The sequence below is a fragment of the Gopherus evgoodei genome, unplaced genomic scaffold, assembly GCF_007399415.2.
Source record: "Gopherus evgoodei ecotype Sinaloan lineage unplaced genomic scaffold, rGopEvg1_v1.p scaffold_135_arrow_ctg1, whole genome shotgun sequence".
Classification (NCBI taxonomy): domain Eukaryota; kingdom Metazoa; phylum Chordata; order Testudines; family Testudinidae; genus Gopherus; species Gopherus evgoodei.
This window is the reverse complement of record NW_022059798.1, coordinates 71,591-94,289: the sequence shown is the minus strand read 5'-3', so window position 1 is coordinate 94,289 and position 22,699 is coordinate 71,591. Positions and strand designations below refer to the sequence as shown.

General features: G+C 47.9%; 1 protein-coding gene across 1 annotated transcript in view; it reads left to right on the top strand.

The window, feature by feature from the left end:
• Positions 1–763: 763 nt before the first annotated feature.
• Positions 764–22,699, top strand: part of LOC115639840 (signal recognition particle subunit SRP72-like) — a 42,143-nt gene continuing 20,207 nt past the window's right edge. Inside the window, 10 exon segments of the mRNA XM_030542801.1 lie at positions 764–901; positions 5,738–5,858; positions 11,614–11,719; positions 11,721–11,738; positions 12,615–12,671; positions 12,673–12,759; positions 13,214–13,325; positions 21,514–21,545; positions 22,196–22,320; positions 22,413–22,470. Coding sequence (XP_030398661.1) covers positions 793–901; positions 5,738–5,858; positions 11,614–11,719; positions 11,721–11,738; positions 12,615–12,671; positions 12,673–12,759; positions 13,214–13,325; positions 21,514–21,545; positions 22,196–22,320; positions 22,413–22,470 — 825 coding nt within the window. The 5' untranslated portion in view covers positions 764–792.

The window sequence follows — 22,699 nt, the reverse complement described above, 5'->3', positions numbered from 1 at the left end:
CCAATTAGAGAGGGGGTGGAGCTTTCAGCGGGAGTCAAGATGGAATCAAATTCCAGCGTTCCCGAACCTTCAGGAGGGATTCAGCAGCTGCTCTGGAGTTTTATTCAACCCATTGGAAACAGGGCAGAACGAAAACTTCTGAGCCAGATCTAAACTTTCCCTAAGTACCTTGTTTGAAGCCAAGAGACGGGCTGGCGGCCCACTACCCCAGGTAACTGAGCTGCCTCTAGACATTAGAGGCTGGAAAATATTGTGTGACTAAGCCCTAGAGGTAAGAAGGCCTGTTGTCCAGCACCGGTCAAATGCCTGTAGCTCCCTTGCTGCAAGTCTTGTTCGGAACATTTTACAGTCCCTGTGTCAGGCGCTGCCTGAAGGAGTCCGGCACCGCGCGAGCCACAGGCAGGCGGGTTGGCAGCAGAAGGCGGAGGACATGAGCGTTGCCCAGCGCAGAGCCTGTGACACGATTCCCCGGTACACGAGCTCTGGCCTGCGCCGGGGTCCCGGCGAGCTGCTTCCCGCGAAGGCGCGTGTCACGATGCCCCAGGGCGAGGCGCCAGCCGGCGCAGCTGCTGGGTAGGCCGGAGGGGGGCGCGCTTTCCCAGGCAGCGCTGGCCCGAGGTGGGGCTCGAGCCAGCCTCGCCCCCGAACCGAGCGTGTACAGCGCCGGGGCTTGAGGCCCTCCCCCGCCGCCGGCGCTGACGGCGACATTCGCCCCGGTCCGCCCCCTGCGGGCACGCGTCAGCTTCCGGGGGAAAGGGGACGCGCCGCCTCCCGTCTCCTCCCGTTCACAAGATGGCGGCGGCGGCGGGCGGCGCGGGGGCGGCGCCCGCGCTTTGGAGCGAGGTGAATCGGAGCGGCCAGAACGGAGACTTCGGCCGCGCGCTCAAGTCCGTCAACAAGCGTGAGTCCCGCGCGCGCGCAGCTCTTCCCCCCCCACTCCCGCGGTGGGCCGGTCCGAGCCGCGCGCAGGGCGGCGCGTGGGGGTGCCGCGGCACGTGCCTTGGGCGGGTCGAGTCGCCCGGCTGATACCGGTGTGCGTTGCCGGGACCTGCCCCGCCGGCCCCGCGCGGTGTGGGCAGCGCTGCCCGGCCCGGTGCCGCTGCCATAAGCCTACGGTCCCAGACACGCTGCGCTCCGGCTGGCCCGGGGGCACCGCACCGCCTTCAGCTGGATTGGCCGGAGCAGGGCGCTCAGCCCGTGCACACTGTGCCCCTGTCAGCAGGCCCATGGGTCTTACGGACCCCCCACGTTTCACCTCACTTCTCAACTGCTAACTGGCAGAGTCAGACACAAGGGTGGAGACCTTACTGGAATACTGTGGACTTCCTCACGACACTGTAGCTTGTACTGACTTTGCTGGTGCTCTTTAGTGCCTAGTTTTACAGCAGGCTACATATCTAGCGCAGTTGATTTACTCCCCTGCCCCTAAAGATCTCTGCCTACCCCTCTGATTGCGAACAACTGGCCTTGAGCACTCAGCTGCATGCCTAGGCCTCTTGTTTGTTAAAAGGCAGCACAACCATAACAAAGGCAGGGAGAGCCTGTTACCCTCCATACCTGGTGCTTGAGACCTCCAGCCTGATATTTGACATGACTGAACAAAGGATAAGAGAGCCTTTTCCCAATAACTTATAGAAAATTCCAGCTATATAAGCATGTGTCACCATTAGCAGGGAAGTCTCCTAAGATGTGGCTCTGTGCTAGATAGTATAGTCTAGCTAAGCAGTTTTCAACTTTTTGAGCTGAGCCCCCTTTTGAGTTAAAATTTTCAGTTGTGCTCCCCCCATCCTTGACAAAAAAGGTGAGGTGAAGGTGGCACGCCCTCTCCCAGTATAGAATCACAGAATATCAGGGTTGGAAGGGACCTCAGGAGGTCATCTAGTCCAACCCCCTGCTCAAGCGACCAATCCCCAACTAAATCATCCCACCCAGGACTTTGTCAAGCCTGACCTTAAAAACCTCTGAGAAAGGAGATTCCACCACCTCCCTAGGTAACCCATTCCAGTGCTTCACCACCCTACTAGTGAAATTTTTTCCTAACATCCAGCCTAGACCTCCCCCCATTGCAACTTGAAACCATTACTCCTTGTTCTGTCATCTGCCACAACTGAGGACAGTCTAGATCCATGCTCTTTGGAACCCCCCTTCAGGTTGTTGAAAGTAGCAATCAAATCCCGTCTCATTCTTCACTTGTGCACACTAAATAATCCCAGTTCCCTCAGCCTCTCCCATAAGTCATGTGCTCCAGCCCCCTAATCATTTTTGTTACCCTCCACTGGACTCTTTCCAAATTTTCCACATCCTTCTTGTAGTGTGGGGCCCAAAACTGGACACAGTGTTCCAGATGAGGCCTCACCAGTGTCGAATAGAGGAGAATGATCACTTCCCTCAATCTGCTGGCAATGCTCCTACTTATACAGCCTAAAATGCTGTTAGCCTTCTTGGCAGCAAGGGCACACTGTTGACTCCTATCCAGCTTCTCGTTCACTGTAATCCCTAGATCCTTTTCTGCAGAACTGCTGCCTAGCCATTTGCTCCTAGTCTGTTGCGTTGCATGGGATTCTTCTGTCCTAAGTGCAGGACTCTGCACTTGTCCTTGTTGAACCTCATATTTCTTTTGGCCCAATCCTCTAATTTGTCTAGGTCCCTCTGTGTCGTATCCCTACTCTCCAGCGTATCTACCACTCCTCCCAGTTTAGTGTCATCTGCAAACTTGCTGAGGGTGCAGTCCACGCCATCCTCCGGATCATTAATAAAGATGTTGAACAAAACCGGCCCCAGGACTGACCCTTGGGGCACTCCTCTTGATACCGACTGCCATCTAGACATGGAGCCGTTGATCACTACCCATTGAGTCCGACGATCTAGCCAGCTTTCTATCCTCCTTATAGTCTGTTCATCCAGGCCATACTTCTTTAACTTGCCGGCAAGAATACTGTAGAAGATTGTATCAAAAGCTTTGCTAAAGTTGAGGAATAACACATCCACTGCTTTCCCCTCATCCATAGACCCAGTTATCTCATTGAAGGCAATTAGATTAGTCAGGCATGTCTTGCCCTTGGTGAATCCATGCTGACTGTTCTTGATCACTTTCCTCTCCTCTAAGTGCTTCAGAATTGATTCCTTGAGGACCTGCTCCATGATTTTTCCAGGGACTGAGGTCAGACTGACTGGCCTGTAGTTCCCCAGATCCTCTTTCTTCCCTTTTTTAAAGATAAACACTACATTAGCCTTTTTCCAGTCATCCAGGACCCCTGATCGCCAGAAGTTTTCATAGATAATGGCTAATGTCTCTGCAATCACATCCGCCAACTCCTTTAGCACTCTTGGATGCAGCGCATCCGGCCCCATGGATTAGTGCTTATCCAGCTTTTCTAAATAGTCCCGAACCAGTTCTTCTCCACAGATGACTGATCACCTCCTCCCCATGCTGGGCTGTCTGTGCAGCAGTCTGGGAGCTGACCTTGTTTGTGAAGACAGAGGCAAAAAAGCATTGAGTACATTAGCTTTTCCACATCCTCTGTTGCCTACCTCATTCAGTAAGGGGCCCACATTTCTTTGACTTTCTTATTGCTAACATACCTGAAGAAACCCTTCTTGTTACTCTTAACATCTCTTGCTAGCTGCACCTCCAAGTGTGATTTGGCCTTCCTGATTTCACTCCTGCATGCCTGAGCAATATTTTTATACTCCTCCCTGGTCATTTGTCCAATCTTCCACCTCTTGCAAGCTTCTTTTTTGTGTTAAGATCAGCAAGTATTTCACTGTTAAGCCAAGCTGGTCACCTGCCATAATACTATTCTTTCTACACATCGGGATGGTTTGTTCCTGCAACCTCAATAAGGATTCTTTAAAATACAGCCGGCTGAAGCCCAAGCTGCCTGACGTCACCGCCCACCCACCCAAATGTTCCTCCAGCCCCCCCCGCAGTTTGAAAACCATCTCAAGTGACTTTCATTACATCGCATCTTACTGTATTGAGATCCTCTCCATTACAGATATTTGTGTTTGTCCTTGGCTCCCAGGATCCTGATTCTGCAATTGGGTCTATGTAGGCAGAACTTCATCAATCTCAGTTAGGCATTGCATGTTCTTAGAAGCCTGCCTGCATGGATCTGATCTTAGGATCAGGGCCCCAGTGTCATGTAGGTCCGTGAGGGTAATGCTGGTGGTCAGGCAGCCGGTTTTCTGTGACCACTGCTTTTCATGCTGACTTCTTTAGTTTTATTCTTTCCTAGTGCTCCCTCATCTTTTCATTTATCCACTTGTTTGTAACTTTACATTTAGATTGTAAGGTCTTCCAGGCAGGGATTGTCTCTATTGTGTTTCACAGTGCCCAGCACAATGGGGCCCTGGTTATAGGCTCTACAGTAATACAAATAATAAAGAAAAGCATCTACAGTACAGTAGAAAGTTGCAGACTATTTTATTGAGTAGTAATATTATGTGAACAGTTCCATTGCTAAAGTATGATGTGGCTTCATAAATCTATTGGTTTGCAATCAGGCTAACCTTGGTAAGAGAGAGAAAAGGGGGAAAACTGATGGAAGGAGAAGCAAAAGATGAAGGATGCATATTTAAGCCCTAGTCCTGCATCAGAGGCTGTAGTTTGATTGTGTTTAGGATGTAGTTTGGTTAAGTTTAGCTCTGTGGCCTAGATAAGATTCCCGAAGAGCCTGATGTTTTTAGGTGTTAAATTCATCTTGTTCTGACTTAATTGTATTAGAATTCGGATTCCTGTAAGTTTGGTAGGCTTTCCCATAAGCTTTGTCAAATCAGAGTTTGGGATTGCTGAGTGGCACCCAGCGAGCTTCAGCCCTGCGAGATTTCGGTCTGGCGGAAGGAGCCTTGGTCTGTGTGTGCAGGTTTGGAAGCAGCTGACCTATGGCTAACTGGAGTTTGGACAATCAGGGTTGAAGGGTGTTCTCATATGACTGTTAGACTACACCACTTTAGATACCAAACAAAGGTGGTATAGGGAAAGAGCATGTACTTTTCTCTTTCACATGTTTTGGGGAGAAGGAGTGGAACTGTTTTCCCTCCCAGCCCCCCCCCAGTCAAACTGTCAACAATTAATGTTGTATGACAAAAATACAAACTATGTTCTAAATTTTTCCCTGCTGTCTTTCCCGGTAGCAAATCTCTGAGTCCTGAAATTAATCCTCTTGTCAGTCTGGACTTGCTCTGTTTTTTCCTCAGTGCGCTTGCCCTTTTGTTCCTGAGTAGGGATAGCAGAATTGATGATGCCCAGGTCTTGAGAACCGGATAGTCAGGTTTTGACCTCTGGTCTGCAGATGGTGTGAGTGCAGTAACCCTCGTCCTTCTAGCCCTCGGACACTTTCACACTTATCTGACTAAAGGCTTGGTCTACGCTAAAAAAATTCTACCAGTATAACTGGCAATTAATATGTAAATTTATGTATTTATTCTTACCTGTAATATGGTATAAACCCTACTGTGGAGGCAGTTTTACCAGTATTAAGATATTTTATACTGATATAGCCTTTGTTCCCTAAACCAGAATGAGCGATACCAGTATAAGTACTTTTATACCACTATACTTGCATCCACTCCAGGGGTTTTTGGCCACTTCTATTTCACTGGGACTGTTAAAGCTGGTCAGCTTTCTAGTCTAGACAAGGTCTGAGACATTGTCTGGATTTTAATTTGATGGACTCCGTTTTGAATGGGAAGTGGGAATGGAGTTAGAGATTGTGATAACTCTCTTTGCTTCAAGTGTTGCAGATCGACAAGGATGATGTGACTGCCCTTCACTGCAAAGTGGTCTGTCTCATTCAGAATGGAAGCTTCAAGGAAGCCCTAAGTGTAATCCACACCCACACCAAAGTGTTAACCAGGTGAGTGGTAGCCCCAGAGGCTCCTGAAGGAAAAAAGCACAAGCCCCAGGAAGCTGCTAGTCTAGGTAGGAGGGTGGTACTGGTGGGCAATGGCTGTTGCTGAAGTTTTCAGTGCTTGACATGTTTAACTTTAGGCTTGGCCTACACTACACAGGTCGACGTAAGGGAGCTTATGTCAACCTAACTATGTCAGTGTACAAACCACAGCCTTGCTCCCGCCAATGTAAGTGCCTTACTACACCGACACAACTCCACCACTATTAAAGGTGTAGGCTTTATAATGATGTAGTTATGGCTACGTAGCATCTGTGTAGACACTGCATTCCTTATCTGCTGTTGGCTGTCATCCAGTGGAGCTTTGAAATTGACAAGGAAGCTGGCTCCTGGCTCCCTTACTGGGCTGCTGGCTGGTCTCTGCTCCAAGCCGGGCTGCCACCTGAGCTCCCTGTTCCCCTCTGGGAGCCCTACTGCCCCCCAGGATCCCAGCTCCCCACTGGCAGGTGACCGAATTCTGGGTGCGATCTACTTGCCAGAGGTGAGAAGCCTTGGGTGACTTTCCCCCCCACTCCTGACTGGGAGCATGGAGGCAAGAAGCCTTGGGGGCAGCTGGGTTTCCAGTGTGGAGCTGTGTGGAGAACTGAAAGCCCAGCTGTGCTCCACACTGCCCCTCTCCAGTCAATGGAAGCACTCCTGGTGAGGATGTGCACCACTGTCAGAAATAATGTGAACATCAGCCCCACAGTAATTATTGTGGTGTCTGTAAGTCACCTAACACAGTCGACGTAAGATGGTAGTGTAGACATGCCCTTACTCTCATAAGCGCTTGTTGAAGACAGTGGAACTGTTCAGATGAATAAAGTTCAGAATGTGCGTAAGTGTTCCCAAGACTGTGGCCCATACCTCTCCTTATCTCCATTTTCCCTTCTGTGAAATGGCAGTGATAAATGTTACCTTCCTGCCTCACAGGGCTGTTTGCAGCCTAGTGTCTGTGCAGTGGCTTAAGATGAAAACTGCTATATAAGAACTCTCTATTAGCAAAACTAATGTATATACTGTCAGAGTCACTTCCGTGTGGGAAAGAAAGAAGTATGCATGGAGGGAAAGGCTGTAGAACTGATTATTGTTGTAATACCAGCGTAGACACTAAAAGTATGTTGTCATATTCCTTATTTATAACCACTAATGTGAATGTAAAGAAATCAATCTAGATTTTAGCCTTAATTCCTTGCCTCTTTGAACACTCATAGCTCAAATAACAAAGCAACTTTCATTCCATTTGTGTAAAAAATATAATATATATACACACACACTTGGGAGGACTAGGGGAACCTCATGGGAAATTACCTGTCAGGTGTGATGGTAGTGGATCGCATGAGACATGTAAATAGCCTTATAGATATGCTGGGATGGAGTTGGTGGTTGTGGTTCATGTAGGTACCAAAGACATAGGGAAAAGAAGCCAAATGTAGGCTGCTAGTAAGAGATTAAAGTCCAGGGTCTCCATGGTAGCATCCTCTGAAATGCTTCTAGTTTCACGTGCCAGGCCAAGCAAACAAGCAGAATTACAAGGTCTCAATGTGCAGATGAGACAAAGGTGTAGGAAGGATGGGTTTAGGTTTATTAGAAACTGGGGAACCTTTTGTGAAGGAGTGGCCTGTACAGGAAGAATGGTCTCCACCTACACCAAAATGGAACCAGACTGCTGGCATATAAATTTAAAAAAGGGTAGTAGAGGATTTTTTAAACTAAGGGCTAAGAGAAAGCCAACAGGTGCAGAGGAGCACACAGTTTGGGCAGATCATACCTTAGGAATGAAGAGGGAGATATCTATATCCTAGTAAAGAGGATAGGTAAGAAATTGGGAAAGTACAGGCAGGAACTAGTGAGAAACAGTCAATTAAATGGAATCCCCTTTAAAAAACACATGAAGACAAAAGTATAAGTGCTTATATGCAAATGCAAGGAGTTTAAATACTAAGATCAGTGAGCTAGAATGCGTGTCAATAGATGAGGATATTGAAATAACAGACATAATGGAAACTTGGTGTAATGACGACAATGGGACCGGGTAACACCAGGCTACAAAAAATATAGGAATGCAGACTGGTTGTGCTGGTGGACGGGTGGCACTGTATGTGGAAAAAAGTCTAGAGCCAAGTACAGCAAAAATCTTTTTTCTTTTTTTTTTCTTTTTTCAAATCTCTGTGAATAGAATCTCTGTGGATAGAAATTCCATGTTTGAATAAAAAGCGTCTAGCACAAGGGTGGGCAAACTTTTTGGCCCGAGGGCCACATCGGGGTTGCAACTTATGGAGGGCTGGGTAGGGAAGGCTGCGCCTCTCCAAACAGCCTGGCCCCCGCCCCATCCGTCCCTTTCCACTTCCTGCCCCCTGACTGCCCCCCGCAGAACCCCTTACCCATCCACCCTCCTGCTCCTTGTTCCTTGTCTGTCCGACCCCTTCACACCCTGCCCCCGATAGCCCCCCCAGGACTCCCACCCCCTACCCAACCATCCTCTGCTCCTTGCCCTGGCCACCCCTCCGGGGTCCCCCGCCCCTAACTGCCCCCCAGGATCCAACCCCCCCACTTCCTGTCCCCTGACTGCCCTCTGACCCCTATCTACACCCCACCCCCTGATAGCCCCCACTCCGGGACTCCTGCTCCCAACCCTCCCTGTTCCCCATCCCCTGACTTCCCCCCCTGAACCTCTGTCCCCACTCCCTTACCCAGCCTCCCGGCCCCCTTACTAGCAGCAGAGCTCGCAGCGCAACACCCAGCCAGAGCCAGCTGCACTCCCCATGCTGCCCAGCGGAGTAGCAGGCCAGAGCATGACACGTGCGGCGGCATGGCTGCAGGGGAGGGGTGGATTGCGGGGGAGGGCTGAGGACTAGGCTCCCTGGCTCGGGTCTCAGGAGCCGGGCAGGACAGTCCCGTAGGCTGGATGTGGCTTGCGGGCTGTAGTTTGCCCACGTCTGGTCTAGCAGTAGGAATATACTTCTGACCACCTGACAGTGATCATGAAATGCTGAGGAAGTCAGAGAGACTTCAAAAGCAGAAGGCGCAATAATAATAAAGGGTGATTTCAACTATCCTCATATTGACAGAGTAAATGTTACCTCATGATGCAGAGACATAATTTCTGGACTCCATAAACAGCTGCTTCTTGGAGCAGCTAGTCCTGGAACCCAGAAACACAGTGTCAGTTCTTGATTTAGTCCTACAGTGAGCACATCAGAACTGTTCTTTTTGGGCAACAAATCTGAAGTTCTGTCCTGCATTCATGTGTCAGTAGAAGAAGTTTTAGAACAAATTGATAAATTAAATGGTAATAAGTCACCGAGACCAGATAGTATTCATTCAAGAGTTCTGAAGGAACTCAAATGTGAAATTGCAGAACTACTAACTGTAGTATATAATCTATTGCTGAAACAAACCTCTGTATGAGATGATTGAATGGTAGCTAATGTAACACTGATTTGACAAGTTCCCTTACCAAAGGCTCTTAAGCAAAGTAAGTAGTCATGGGATAAGAGCGAAGGTTGTCCTCTCACGAAACAAAGGGTAGGACTAAATGGTCAGTCTTCACTGTGGGGAGGGATGAACAGCAGGGTTCTCCAAGGAACTGTACTGGGACATGTGCTGTTCATATATTCATTAATGAGCTGGAAAAAAGGGTGAACAGTGAGGTGGCAAAGTTTGCGGATGATACAAAATGATTCAAAATAGTTAAATCCCAAGAAGACTGTGAAGAATTACAAAGGGATCTCACAAAACTGGGTGACTGGGCAACAAAATGGCAGATGAAATTCACTGATAAGTGCAAGTAATGCACATTAGAAAAAATAATCCCAAGAAACACAATGAGTGGATCTAAATTAACTGTTCCCACTCAAAAAAGAGCTCTTGGAATCAACAGTGATGAAAAAGACTAGCAGTATATTAGAATTATTATAAAAGGGATAGAAAATAAGACACAGAATATCATAATCCCACTATATAAATCTATGGTGCTCCCACACCTTGAATACTGTGTTCAGTTTTGGGTGCCCCATCTCAAAAGGATATAGTGGAGCTGGAAAAGGTTCAAAGAAAGGCAACAAAGATGATCCAGGATATGGAACAGCTTCTATATGAGGAGAGGCTAAAAAGATTATTTCTGTTCATCTTAGAAAAGAGATGACCAAGTGAGGATATGCTAGTAATGTATAAAATCATGAATGGTGTGGAAAAAGTGAATAAAGAAGTGTCATTTACCATTACCCACAATATAAAACCAGGGGGTCGCCCAATGAAATTAATAGGCAGCAGGTTGAAAACAAACAAAAGGAAATACTTCTTCACCAGTGCACAACTAACCTGTGGAACTCATAGCAATGGGATGCTATGATGGCCAAAAGCATAACTGGATTCAAAAATAGAGAAGTTCATGGAGGGTGGGTCTATCAGTGGCCATTAGCCAAGATGGTTAGGGATGCAGCCCCATCCTCAGGGTGACCCTGAACTTCTGACTGCCAGAAGCCAGGAGTAGTGGTCAGAGGGTTATAGATGGCAAGGCCGCTGGGCTGATGTTTTGTTTCTTGCATTTACTCAGGAAATAGATGTTGCTATTAAGTTTTGCTTCCTTGTTCTTCATGTTGAGGTGTTTCTGTTTCAGGCAGCTAACTTCAATATCTTCCAGTGTTGTATGCAGTATAGTTATAGCTGTGTCAGTTCCAGGATATTTGACATCTAATATCCTGGGACTAACACTGCTACAACGACGCTGCATAGAAGTCAGGAGTGGAAGACAGTTGTATTTCTCCCAATTTCCCTGTTCTGTATGCCCGTTGAAGCTCTGATCGCTGTTGAAGACAGGATATGAGCTAGATGGACCATGGGTCTGACCCAGTATGGCCGTTCTTATGAAACTGAAGCTTTTTGCTCAACCACTGAATTGTTTCTCTGGAGAAACAAAGTTCTTTATCACAATTGATACGTCCGTTCTGATTAATTCATTGGGGCTATCGTGACCAGGATCATTTTAATCTTTTTATTACTATTCCATCCTTGTATTCCCCCCCCAAAATGTTTGAGTGCAGAAAACATTTAAATAAAACATGCACATGGATAAACCTCTCTCACAGCATCTGTGCTAAAGTCGCAGTTAGTCCCTTCTTTTGTTTTCACTCAACCTGATCAGTAATTTTTGGGGAAATTTATACTGGACTCCTTTTAAATAAAAACTACCCGGTCAGTGTATATTAAGGCTTGCTGGTGTCAACAGTGCACTTTTAGAGTCTGATTCACCCTTACAGTTTGCCATGGGTTCTGCCTTGTAATTGGATGTTTCTCAACAGCTTTCATTGCTTAGCATCAGATTTGGGGTTTAGGTTTAGGAGAGATTGTGTCAATCACATTTGCTCTGTCTGCAAAACTGAATATCTGTATCTTTGGGTTGTAGTGATACACCTTTCTGCACGCAGCAGCGACCAATCCTCTTTTCCTTCATTGGTTATTCAGTGAATCTTTTCATTTTTCGACCTTAGAAAAGTTGTGCTATACAAAAAATAAATAGGCATAGAAAACATGTTTTAGGTACTGTCACTGCTCAATATCTGGTGCCAACACATGCTGTTCTGCCTCTAACAACATGGTAGTCTTACAAGAGTAATTATGGAGGCTTAAATAAGGGTTCATGGCTCTCCGGGGAGGCAATGTTGTAGAATGAGTGCTGTGGTGATGCACCTGCCGTCACTCTCTGCCTTGTTTTCCGCAGTGACTCTATCACCTTTGAGAAGGCGTACTGTGAGTACAGGCTGAACAGAATTGAAAATAGCCCTGAAGACCATTCGAGTGCCAGCCAGCAGACAGACAAACTGAAGGGAGCTTCATGGACAAGTGGTAATTACTGCTTTGGAAACTCGGTGTCTATCATTCAAGAGCCCTCTGCTTTGTGAGGGTGGAAAAAATCAGAGAGAAACTTTTCTCCCCCTCAGCTGTGACTTAATAAACGGTTATGTTCTGAGTGACAAAACTCCCAGTGACTTCACTGGGGCCTAGGATTTTCACCCTCTCTTCTGGTTAGCCAGGGTGTCCCAAAGTGTCAGTGTGGGCAGATAGCGCCAGGCCTTTCGCTTGTTGGCTCATTAATCTTCCCCCCACTTCCATCCATTTCAGCTTCTAATGAATCGCATTCCTCTGTTCTGGAAAGTGGGGTAGTTTGCTGAAAGCCACGAACCAAAATGTGCCTGTGCAGCCATACAGTGGCCTCCTTCCTTCTCCCCAGGGCTAGAATGAAGTGATTTGCTTGATTTCCATCAGCCAGGGAAGTGGGCAGTCTGAGGAGAGTGCTTACTTTCTGCTCTGTGAGCCAGGTCAGCTCTTGGTGTAGGATCTAGTTCTGCACGTGCTTCATATGCATATAGCTCTATGACATCAGGAGCAGCTGTGTGTGAAACAACACAAGGATGGGCTTCCTTGGAGCATCAGGGTTGAAAAGAGGAAGAGAAAAGGCTTTTCCTCCTCCTTTTGTTTCCACAGTTGATTAGAATGGTCCCAACTTATGGAAGAAACAGTTTGTTTTCTGTAAAACAATGCTTGAAAGGGTGGTCATTTAATTTACTCCCTGGAGAGGTGCTAAAAGACAGCCATGAAGAGGCTGGCAGAGACCATAATCAACTCTATTTTCCCAAGTAAATTCTGCATTAGACTTTACAGCCCTTGTTAAGCTGTCTCTGGTTGTGGATGCCAATGTGCAGGGCAATGTCTCTTTTTCAGTTATATAGGTTGGAGCGCTATGACGACTGCTTAGCCGTGTATCGAGATCTCATCCGGAAACTCCCAAGATGACTATGAAGAAGAAAGGAAACCAACCTTCTGCAGTGGTTGCCAGCGCAGAGCACATGGGAGAAAAGTGGAGCCAGTGAGTGTGTGTGCATGTGCACACACGGAGAGATTGTTCCCCCTTCCACCCTGCCAATTTTCTGTCTGCTTAAACAGCCTGGACAGCTCCCCTGAGGTCTAATCTGATTCTCTCCAATTCCTGAGAACAGGACTGCTCTACAGCTAGGAGTTGGATAGCTCCATTGCAGATTCCCCTTTGGCTTTGTCCCTGCAGCGTAAGGGAAAGACCACTCATGTCGTGGCTTTTAGACAGCATATGTCCTCTCAAGATCACCTTCATGTGTGAATTTCATAATGAATCTTCTGTTGTATATTAATCTAAGAAGTTGGCATGTTTGCTAAAAGCTATGATTTGTGTCAGTAGTAATCCTATGAAAGTGGCTTTAAACAAATGTGTTTAGATTCTGATCCAAAATTAGACTATATTTAATTTGTCTTTCAAGCATTTAACCCAATCATTCACTCCATGTCAGGAAGATCTGGGCCTCCAAGAAGCTACCTATGAGCTGTGTTATAATGCTGCATGTGCATTGATTGGGCAAGGCAGGCTGAATGAGGCAATGGAAAACCTACAGAAAGCAGAAGGTAAAACATGTGGGGGTTATAGATATCTCTGTCACTCATTCTTTGTAAACACATTTAGAGAGAGAACAGAATTTGGATTCTGGATTGAAAGTGGGATTGGACACTGTAGGGGTCTTCTATTACAGTTTCCCATAGTGTGTTTGCCAAGAATGGTTGGGACTTGGTAGCACTAACATTCCTTAAATAACTTTTATTATATCAGTAACTTTTAGCTTATTGTAGATCAAACTGTTTTCTTATCTGCAATTCCCATGTGGTACATAGGTTTTCATCTGTAGCTCTCCGCTTGCTTTCCAGATATGTATAGTTTATTGTTTTGCCATCATTTTACAGTAGCAAACTGTATATAACATCTCAAATCTTCCCTCCCAAATGGTATTTAATTCCTGAGTGCAGTTTGGTATGTGCGTATAATTTGACAGTGCAATATCTTCACATGTGGCTGAAGTTTTAAAAGTCCTAGATAGTCGTTTGTTTTATGAGTATACTGAAGACTGTAGAGTGCAGTCATGTTCTGAGTTGGAGATAGCCTTATTTACTGTACTAACTTTCATTTTTCACATTCAGAAAGCCGGTTTTTATTAATATTATATTCAGTCTGTTCAATAGTATGTGTAGGAAGGAGAATAAATGTTTAAAGTAGAAGTCGAAAGTAGCGAAGAGGAACCAAGTTACAGGCCTTAGGTTTAACATCAACAGCTGGAAAACTGAAAAGCTTTGAACTCCCTTATGTTCTCTTATTAAGCTGACTAAATGTTATAGGTGCAGCCAGCAATACCATCAATACTTTAAGCTACCCAACACTTGTCATTGTAAGGCCCTGTTTTCAGTTGCTTATAATTTTGCCGGACTATAGTCATTCAGAAGTTTTCCAGGCCAGGTGCTTTCCTCAGGCCTGGCATTTTTGGAAAACCTCAGTATAAACAGTTCAGCCATTTACAAGAAGGAGTGTTAGAAACAATACCTTCTTCTTCGAGTGATTGCTCATATCAGTTCCAGTTAGGTGTGTGCGCGCGCCGCATGCACGGAAGTCGGAAACTTTTTCCCTAGCAGTTACCCATCAGGCCGGCTGGGGAGTCCCCTGGAGTGGCGTTCTATATAAGACCCTGCCGGCCCAACCCCCTTTCAGTTCCTTCTTACTGCCTGTCGGTTGTTGGAAGAGTGGTCTCTTGGTTTCTCAAGTGCTCCACTAATCTCTATCTTATCTTAATTGTTGTTAGTTAATTGTTAACAGTTAGTGTTAAGTGTTTTTCTCTGTAGCGTTAAGTGTAGCTTAGTAGTTGAGGGCAGTTTAGCACTAATCAACTGCCCTGCAAGGTGACCCCCACTACTCCTGCCTTAGGTTTCTGGGGGTGGGCCATCAGGTTGACAAGTGTGAAATCTGTAAGTCTTTCAAGCCACTGGCAAGAAAAGAGAGGGAAATTCGACTCAAGCAACTCCTCGTGGAGTCTGCATGGCGGCCTCTCAAGATGTGGGCCCGAACGCCTCGGTGCGCAGTGCTTCCCCAGCGGTGCTGATTATGGCGCCACAGAAGATCCCGTGCCTACCTCAGGACCGATGATCTCCCGGCCCCAGAAACGCCCACCATGGTACTGTTCCCATTCCCCGTTTGCCAGAAAGAAGCAGGCCTTGGGAGGACCCTTCGTTAGGGTCAAAGCAGTTGTTCTGGCCCTGACCGAGCAATATACCAGTCCAGCACAGGGTGTCATTCAAGTGGAGGAGATTACATTGCCTTCCACTCCGGATACCTTTGAGGCCGCTAGAGGGCTCATTGAAATGACAGCACTGGTACCTCCGGCCCCGGCCCGAGTTCTGGTACCATCCAAGGGCACACCGGCGATGTTCAGATTGTCAGTCCCTAGACCAGCATCTCCATGCCACTGGGAGTCCCGGCGTCATTCCGAGTCTAACTCATGTCACTGATTAGACTCCTAGCACTGGTCTTGCAGCCCCAATCCTCGGAGCTGTTTCTGCCCAAGGTCGCAGTCGACTCTGGAATGTGGTCCCACTCAAGGTCTGGGTCTTGCTCAGCGACTTCTTGGCACCGTTTGGACCGTCGCCGCACAGAACATCAATCCCCGAGTCGATTGTCTCCATGGCACCAGTCCACGACCCACTACTGCTCTTCCTCGCTGCACCGCTTTTCATCGTGGCACTGCTCTTGATGGTGATCAGCCTCCTGGTGCCGATCGCCTCATGACCCTTGGCTACCAAGGGGCTCGGTGCCCCCTTTACTCCACTCACACACCCCCCCTCCTTGGCTGTCGTGGTCCCAATCCCCCTGTGGCAGGTCGGGGAGAGCTTCAGGGCCTTCGGACATTCCCCGGTCAGGCCTGGGAAGCCTCGGACAAGACCCCCCCAGTGCCCAATTGGCAGCCTCAGTGGCAATTCTGGACCCCCTGGGCATATCATCTGGCCCAAAATGCCCCACGGGGCCTGGATGTTGTCATGCTCAGACATCCGTCCTCCCGAGGCAACCCTCAGCTGCCCTCCTCCAGACTTGGACCAACCCGTGGAGTCAGCACCCATGGTAAGGGCTACCCTGGGGGCCCAAGAGGAGATAGCTGTGGCTGACCAAGAGGCTGTCTCCGCCCCGGCTCTCCCAGTGGAGTTTTCTTCGTCCTCCTCTGATGAGGCTGTGGCTGGCACGTCCATGTCTGGTCCACCTCCGGTAGACTTTGGCGCCCTCCATGAACTGCTTCGGCGCGTGGCCCTTAATATGAACCTCCAAGTTGAGGAGGAGGAGTACCCTGTGGTGGACATTTTAGGCCCGGGAGGACCTTCCAGGATGGCCTTCCTCATGAATGAGACTATTCAAGTCTCTCTGGCAAACCCCTGCCTCTGTCCCTCCCACAGCCAAGGGGATAGAAAGGAAATATTTTGCTCCCACCAGGGGTTATGAGTTCCTTTTCACTCACCCCACTCCATGCTTGCTTGTGGTGGATGTGGTGAACACCAGAGAAAGGCAAGGCCTGTGCCCAAATCAAAGGGGGGAGGGATAGCTCAGTGGTTTGAGCATCAGCCTGCTTCAACCCATGGTTGTGAGTTCAATTCCTGAGGGGGCCATTTAGGGATTTGGGGCAAAAATCTGTCTGGGGATTGGTCCTGCTCTGAGCAGGGGTTGGACTAGATGATCTCAAGGTCCCTTCCAATCCTGATATTTTATTACTCTATCAGGATGCTAAACGCCTGGACCTTTTTGTGTGAAAGGTTTATTCTACTGGAGGTCTCTCGCTTAGGATCGCTAACCAGTTGGCGATCCTCAGTAGATATAACTTTAACTCTTCAGTCCTTGAATTCCAAGATCTTCTCCCAGTGGAGGCCGGTACGGAACTCAGGGCCATTGCTGAGGAAGGTAAATTGGTGGCCCGGACCTCCCTCCAGAGTTCCATCGATGCTGCAGACACGGCTGCGCGCACTCTGGCTTCTAGCATTGCCATGCAACACAGTGCCTGGCTGCAATCCTCAGGTCTCCAGCTGGAGGTCCAAAGCACCATCCAAGATCTCCCCTTTAATGGTCAGGGCTTGTTTGTGGAGCAAATCAATTCCCGCTTGCATACCTTTAAAGGACACAAGAAACACTATCAAATCTTTAGGTATGCATACCCCGGCTAACCAATGAAAGCCATTTAAACCCCAGAACACCCAGCAGCGCGCCTTCCCGCCTAGACCGAGGCAGGACTTTCCTCATCAGAGAAACAGATACTCCCAATATAGACCGTCTCGCCCCTCCCCCACCGGAGAGGGTCAAGGACAGTCTAAGCCTCTCCTGGGCCCTAAGCGCCCGTTTTGAAGGTGTGCCCGAGGACGGACTACCAGCTCTCACCCCGTTTCTGAACCATCTATCCCATTTCTACCATGTCTGGTCCCATATTACCTCAGACCGTTGGGTCCTCCGCATGGTGTGGACGGGATATTCTATCCATTTCCGCTCCATCCCACCCTCCTTCCCCATCCCTCTTCAGGGACCCTTCTCACGAGCAGCTCTTCGTCCAGGAGGTACAATCCCTCCTTGCCCTAAGGACTGTGGAAGAAGTGCCTCAGGGGCAAGGGTTTCTAGTCCCGTTATTTCCTTGTCCCCAAGGCAAAGGGAGGCCTACGGCCCATTCTGGACCTCAGAGAGCTCAACAAGCACATCATCAACCTGAAGTTTCGTATGGTCTCCTTAGCCACTATCATTCCCTCTCTGGATCCGGTAGACTGGTATGCCGCCCTCGATATGAAAGACGCGTACTTTCACATTTCGATTATTCCACCTCACAGACGTTTCCTCCACTTCAGGATGAGCAACATGCAATATCAGTTCATGGCCTTTCCGTTCGGCCTGTGCACAGGCCCTCATGTCTTTACCAAGTGCGTGGCGGTTGTGGCAGCCTTCCTTCGCCATCACTGCATGCACGTCTTCCCATACCTTGATGATTGGCTTATACGGGGTCGGTCTCATCAACATGTCCAGTCTCATTACAATTGGCCACGGACACGTTCACTCACCTGGGTTTCATGCTGAACGTCAGCAAATCTGTCCTCTCTCCTACTCAAACAATAGTGTTTGTAGATGCAAACCAAGCGAGAGTTTTTCTTCCAGAGGCATGGCATTTGGCTATGGCAAGCCATAATTACCAGCCTCCGCAAATTTCCCATCACCACAGCAAGACAGTGCCTCAGGTTGCTGGGTCACATGGCATCCTATACCTACGTGGTACAACACAACAGGCTGAGGCTCAGGCCTCTACAGACATGGTTGGTGTCTGCCTATCGACTGGGATGCGACAGCGTGGAAATGGTCCTCATGGTCCCGGAGTGCACACTCGGCTCCCTCCGATGATGGCTCGATCCTCGGGTGGTGGGTGCCAGGGTCCCGTTCCATCTCCCTCAGCCCACCTTGACCCTAGTCACAGACGCGTCTGCCCTGGGATGGGGGGCCCACCTTGGGAGCCTGACAACACAGGGCTTATAGCACTAAAGCGAGCTGTCGTTGCACATCAATATCAAAGAGCTCAGGGCTATTCACCTTGCGTGCCAAGCCTTCCTTCCTCACTTACAAGGGCCCTGCGTAGCAGTCCTAACGGACAACACCACGGCCACGTTCTACCTGAACAAGCAAGGCAGAGCCCCGGTCATCGCTGCTGTGCCAAGAAGTCCCCCTTCTGTGGGACTTCTGCTTAGCCCACTCCACGCTTCAGGCCTCGTACCTGCCGGGTGTCCAGAACATACTGGCAGACAGCTTGAGCAGGCATTTTCTCACACACAAGTGGTTGATATGCCCAGACGTCATTTACTCTGTTTTCCGCATTTGGGGGTTTCCCCAAGTCGACTTTTTCGCTTCACAGACCAATAGGAAGTGCCCAACCTTCTGCTCTTTTTGGTGTCACAGCCCGGGCTCAATAGCAGACACCTTTCAGATCACATGGTCCAGCCAGTTGCTTTATGCCTTCCCCCCCCATTCCCACTCATTCACAAGGTGCTCCTCAAAGTCCGCTGGGACAGGGCAGATGTCATAGCCCCTGCCTGGCTGTGCCAGTGTTGGTACCCAATCCTGCTGGACTTGTCAGTTCGAGCTCCCATATGCCTTCCTCTCAACCCCGACCTCATCTCCCAGAACCACGGTCGTCGTCTCCTGCACCCGGACCTTCCTCCAGCAAAGCTGCCTGTGCCTGCTTGGGACCTTAATCTGGTCCTCTCCTGCCTGATGGGCCCTTCCTTTTGAGCCACTAGCCACCTGTTCACTTCTCTCTCTCTCTCTCTCTCTCTCTCTCTCTCTCTCTCTCTCTCTCCTGGAAGTTCGCCTTCCTAGTGGCCATCACTTCCGCACACCGGGTGTCCGAACTACAGGCTCTCACCTGTGATCCACCCTATACCATTTTTCATAAAGATACAGTTCAACTAAAGCCTCACCCTGCCTTTCTGCCAAAAGTGGTGTCCCGCTTCCATGTATCCCAAACCGTATCTTGACCTTCGGGAACAGCATCTCCATTTCCTGGATGTTAGAAGGTCATTTGCTTTCCATATAGACCGAACAAAGCCCTTCCATAAAACAACCTAGTTATTTGTCGCCATCGCGGAGTGGATGAAAGGCGCTCTGGTTTCCTCTCAGCGAATATTTTTGTGGATCATTGGTTGTATTCATGTTTGCTACAGCTTGGCAAATGTCCCTCCGCCTGCTGTCACGGCTCACTCCACAAGGGCTCAGGTGTCATCAGCTGCTTTTTTGGCGCACATTCTGCTCCAGGAAATCTGCAGAGCCACCACGTGGGCCTCCGTTCGCACCTTCATGTCCCACTATGCCATCGTTCAGCGCACTCGGGACGATGCGGCCTTTGGCAGAGCGATCCTCCGATCCGTAGTTCCTTGACTCCGACGCCACTTCTGAGGTAAGGCTTGGGAGTCACCTAACTGGAATTGATGTAAGCAATCACTTCAAGAAGAAAAAACGGTTACTTGCCTTTCTGTAGTTGTTCTTCGAGATGATGTGTTGCTCATATCTATTCCATTCCCCCCCCCCCCTTCCCCTCTGTCAGAGTAGCTGGCAAGAAGGAACTGAAAGGGGGTCAGGCCAGCAGGTTCTTATATGGATCGCCATATTGGCACCACTCCAGGGGCCTCCCTAGCTGGCCCAACGGGTAGCTGCTAGGGAAGAAGTTTACCACTTCTGTGCACGTGGCGCGTGCACACACCTAACTGGAATAGATATGAACAACACACATCGAAGAACAACAGTTACAGAAAGGTAAGTAACCATTTTTCAGTTTGCCCATGTTAAAAAATAAACAAACAATGCTTACAGCAGTTTCACTGAGAATTTCTAGCATGTCCCAGCAACAGAGCAAGGATTCAGTACTTGGCAAAGGGGTTGCCCTGGTGTCATGGATGTGCCTTATGTCATCCCAAGCTATACATTGCTGAAAATCTCAATTCTCACAGGCGTACTAGAGGTTTGTTAGTTTTACAGCAAAATTTGTTGAAGATTCTGTCTGTGCCCAACCAATTGAGGAAGGGGGCTGAGTTAAGCTTGCACAGGCAACCTTAATTCTGGCCTTTCATGACTTTGGAGTGCTTGACTTTGCAACTTTCATGTACTTCTAACGTAATTTTTTGGTTCAATATCTAATCTATAATGTTACTGTGGAATCAGGAGTGCTAGTTGTGTACATTCCTATTTAGTCATTTTGCTTTTTTATGATCAAATTGTGGAACATAATGGGAACCCTTCAGATGTGTTTGCTGTTGGATACCATGGTAACAAATAACACAGTTGAGTCTTGACCTTAGGCCTGGTGTACAATGTGGGGGGTGGGAGCGAGGTAAGTCAGTCTAAGTTACTCGACTTCAGCTACAAAAATAGCGTAGCTGAGATCGATGTACTTCACTGTGGTAAATCGACTGCTGACGCCACCCCCTCTCCTCCCCCCCGTCGACTCCGCCTACGCTTCTTGCTCCGGTGGAGTACCTGAGTTGATGGGAGAGCACTCGGCGTTTGATTTATTGTGTATTCACTAGATGCGATAAATTGACCCCCATTGGATCAATCACCCCGGAGGTAAGTGTAGACATGCCCTTAGTTACAGTTGTGTGGAACTAGGCGAACTGCAGGCCCTTCTTAGTTAATCCAGGTGCTGAGACTGTAATCTTTAGGAAAACACAGAGCTTCACTGCTTTTATCGCAGTACAAAACTGCTTACTAAGCAGTAGGTGAGAGAGAAGAGTAGACTCGGAATGAAAGTGGGGATGAAAACCAGAAGGAACTAGTGAGGCATCACTGCACAAAGGAGAGGGACAAAATCTACATCAGTCTTTTAAGTCTGGGTAAGGTCATATGAGTGGCAAGTAGTTATGGTGCAGAGAGCTATTTCATGAATGATCATAAACTAGTTTTAAAGAAAATGAACAGGGGAAGGAGAGAAACAAGTAAAAACCTGAGTACTCAAAAAGAGTTCTAGAGGAGCAATGTCTCCTGCATTCTTGACTAATTAAAAATTTCACTGTAGATCTTATCTCTCTCCCACACGCACCCAGTCATTTCCTTACTTTCTTGCATTAAAAAGTACCTGTGAAACTTTGTAAAAGCATCACTTAGTATCAACAATGGCACATGATATAAACAAACATTCCTGCCATTGTCCTGTTCTGTGCTTTCCTGTAGGTAAGAATTAACCCTTTCTAAATTTGTCTTTCAAATTATTTTCTCTAGATCTGTGTCGCCAGTCGCTTTCAGAAGACTCTGTAAGTTGTTGCTGTTACTCTGAATAATGTGCATTTTACACTGAAGTATTTCAGAGCAGTGCCCCAGGGATTAGCCATGTGATCACTTGTTAAATTGCTATGCAATATCTTACCCAGCAAGAGTGACCACTCTGCCTAAATTCACGTTCCCAATACCGCTCCTGAAGTGTGAGCTGTCCTTCTGCCTATTGCTGAAATGTAAATTCTTGGGGACGGACTATCTCCTGCCTTGCCTCTTCTGCAGTCCCTTTTACACCAGTGCAATGTGAGTGTACTCCTACCACATCAGAGGGGTGGGTGGTACGCCCACTGCAGAGGTGCTGAGGCTGTGGTGAATCAGGCCCACCATTTTTGTTTCATATCCAGCACACTTTGGTGTGTCTGTAGGGTGGAAGCAGACTGCACATACATGGGTTGGGAGGTAATTTCTGTTGTTAAAGGTAGCGCTGCCTTTTGCCCCTATTTTTTGGTTTAAGGTGTGAATGTGTGTAATCGTGTCTTTTGAAGATTTGCTCTTCTAATGGGGGGATTGTGACTGATGGTTTTGCCCAAGATCTACGGAAAAAGGAACAGGTCCTCTGCCAAACACTGAAGCCAGGGAGCACAGGAGGGGGTAAGATTCACTTTGTTTTGTCTGAATTTTCCTTCAGGATGTAACTGAGGAAGACATTGAAGCTGAGTTGGCCATTATTCACGGTCAGATGGCCTATATCATGCAATTACAGGGGCGTACAGAGGATGCTCTCCAGCTTTACAATCAAATCATCAAATTAAAGTAAGTGCTTCATTCAAACAAGCTCTTATCATTCCACATGTGACAAGGCTGCTGTCTAATAGCTGTGCCTTTCATTCTCATTTGTTCTGCAGGCCAACAGATGTGGGATTGATTGCTGTAATTGCAAATAACATCATCACTATTAACAAGGTATAGAATTGCCCATCCTCTTTCTAAAGCATTTTTGCAAAGAAATGAGAATGAACTCAGAACTCACCATATGCACAAGCTCCCATTGGCCTTGAGGGGGGGGGGGTCTGTGTGCAGAAGGAGTGCAGAGTTGCATCTCTCTTTGAAATAAGTACTTGCTTTTAAGTGGAAGAAGCACTCTAGCATGAAAGTTCTATTTATAGTGTTAATGTTTGTGCTGTTACACTGG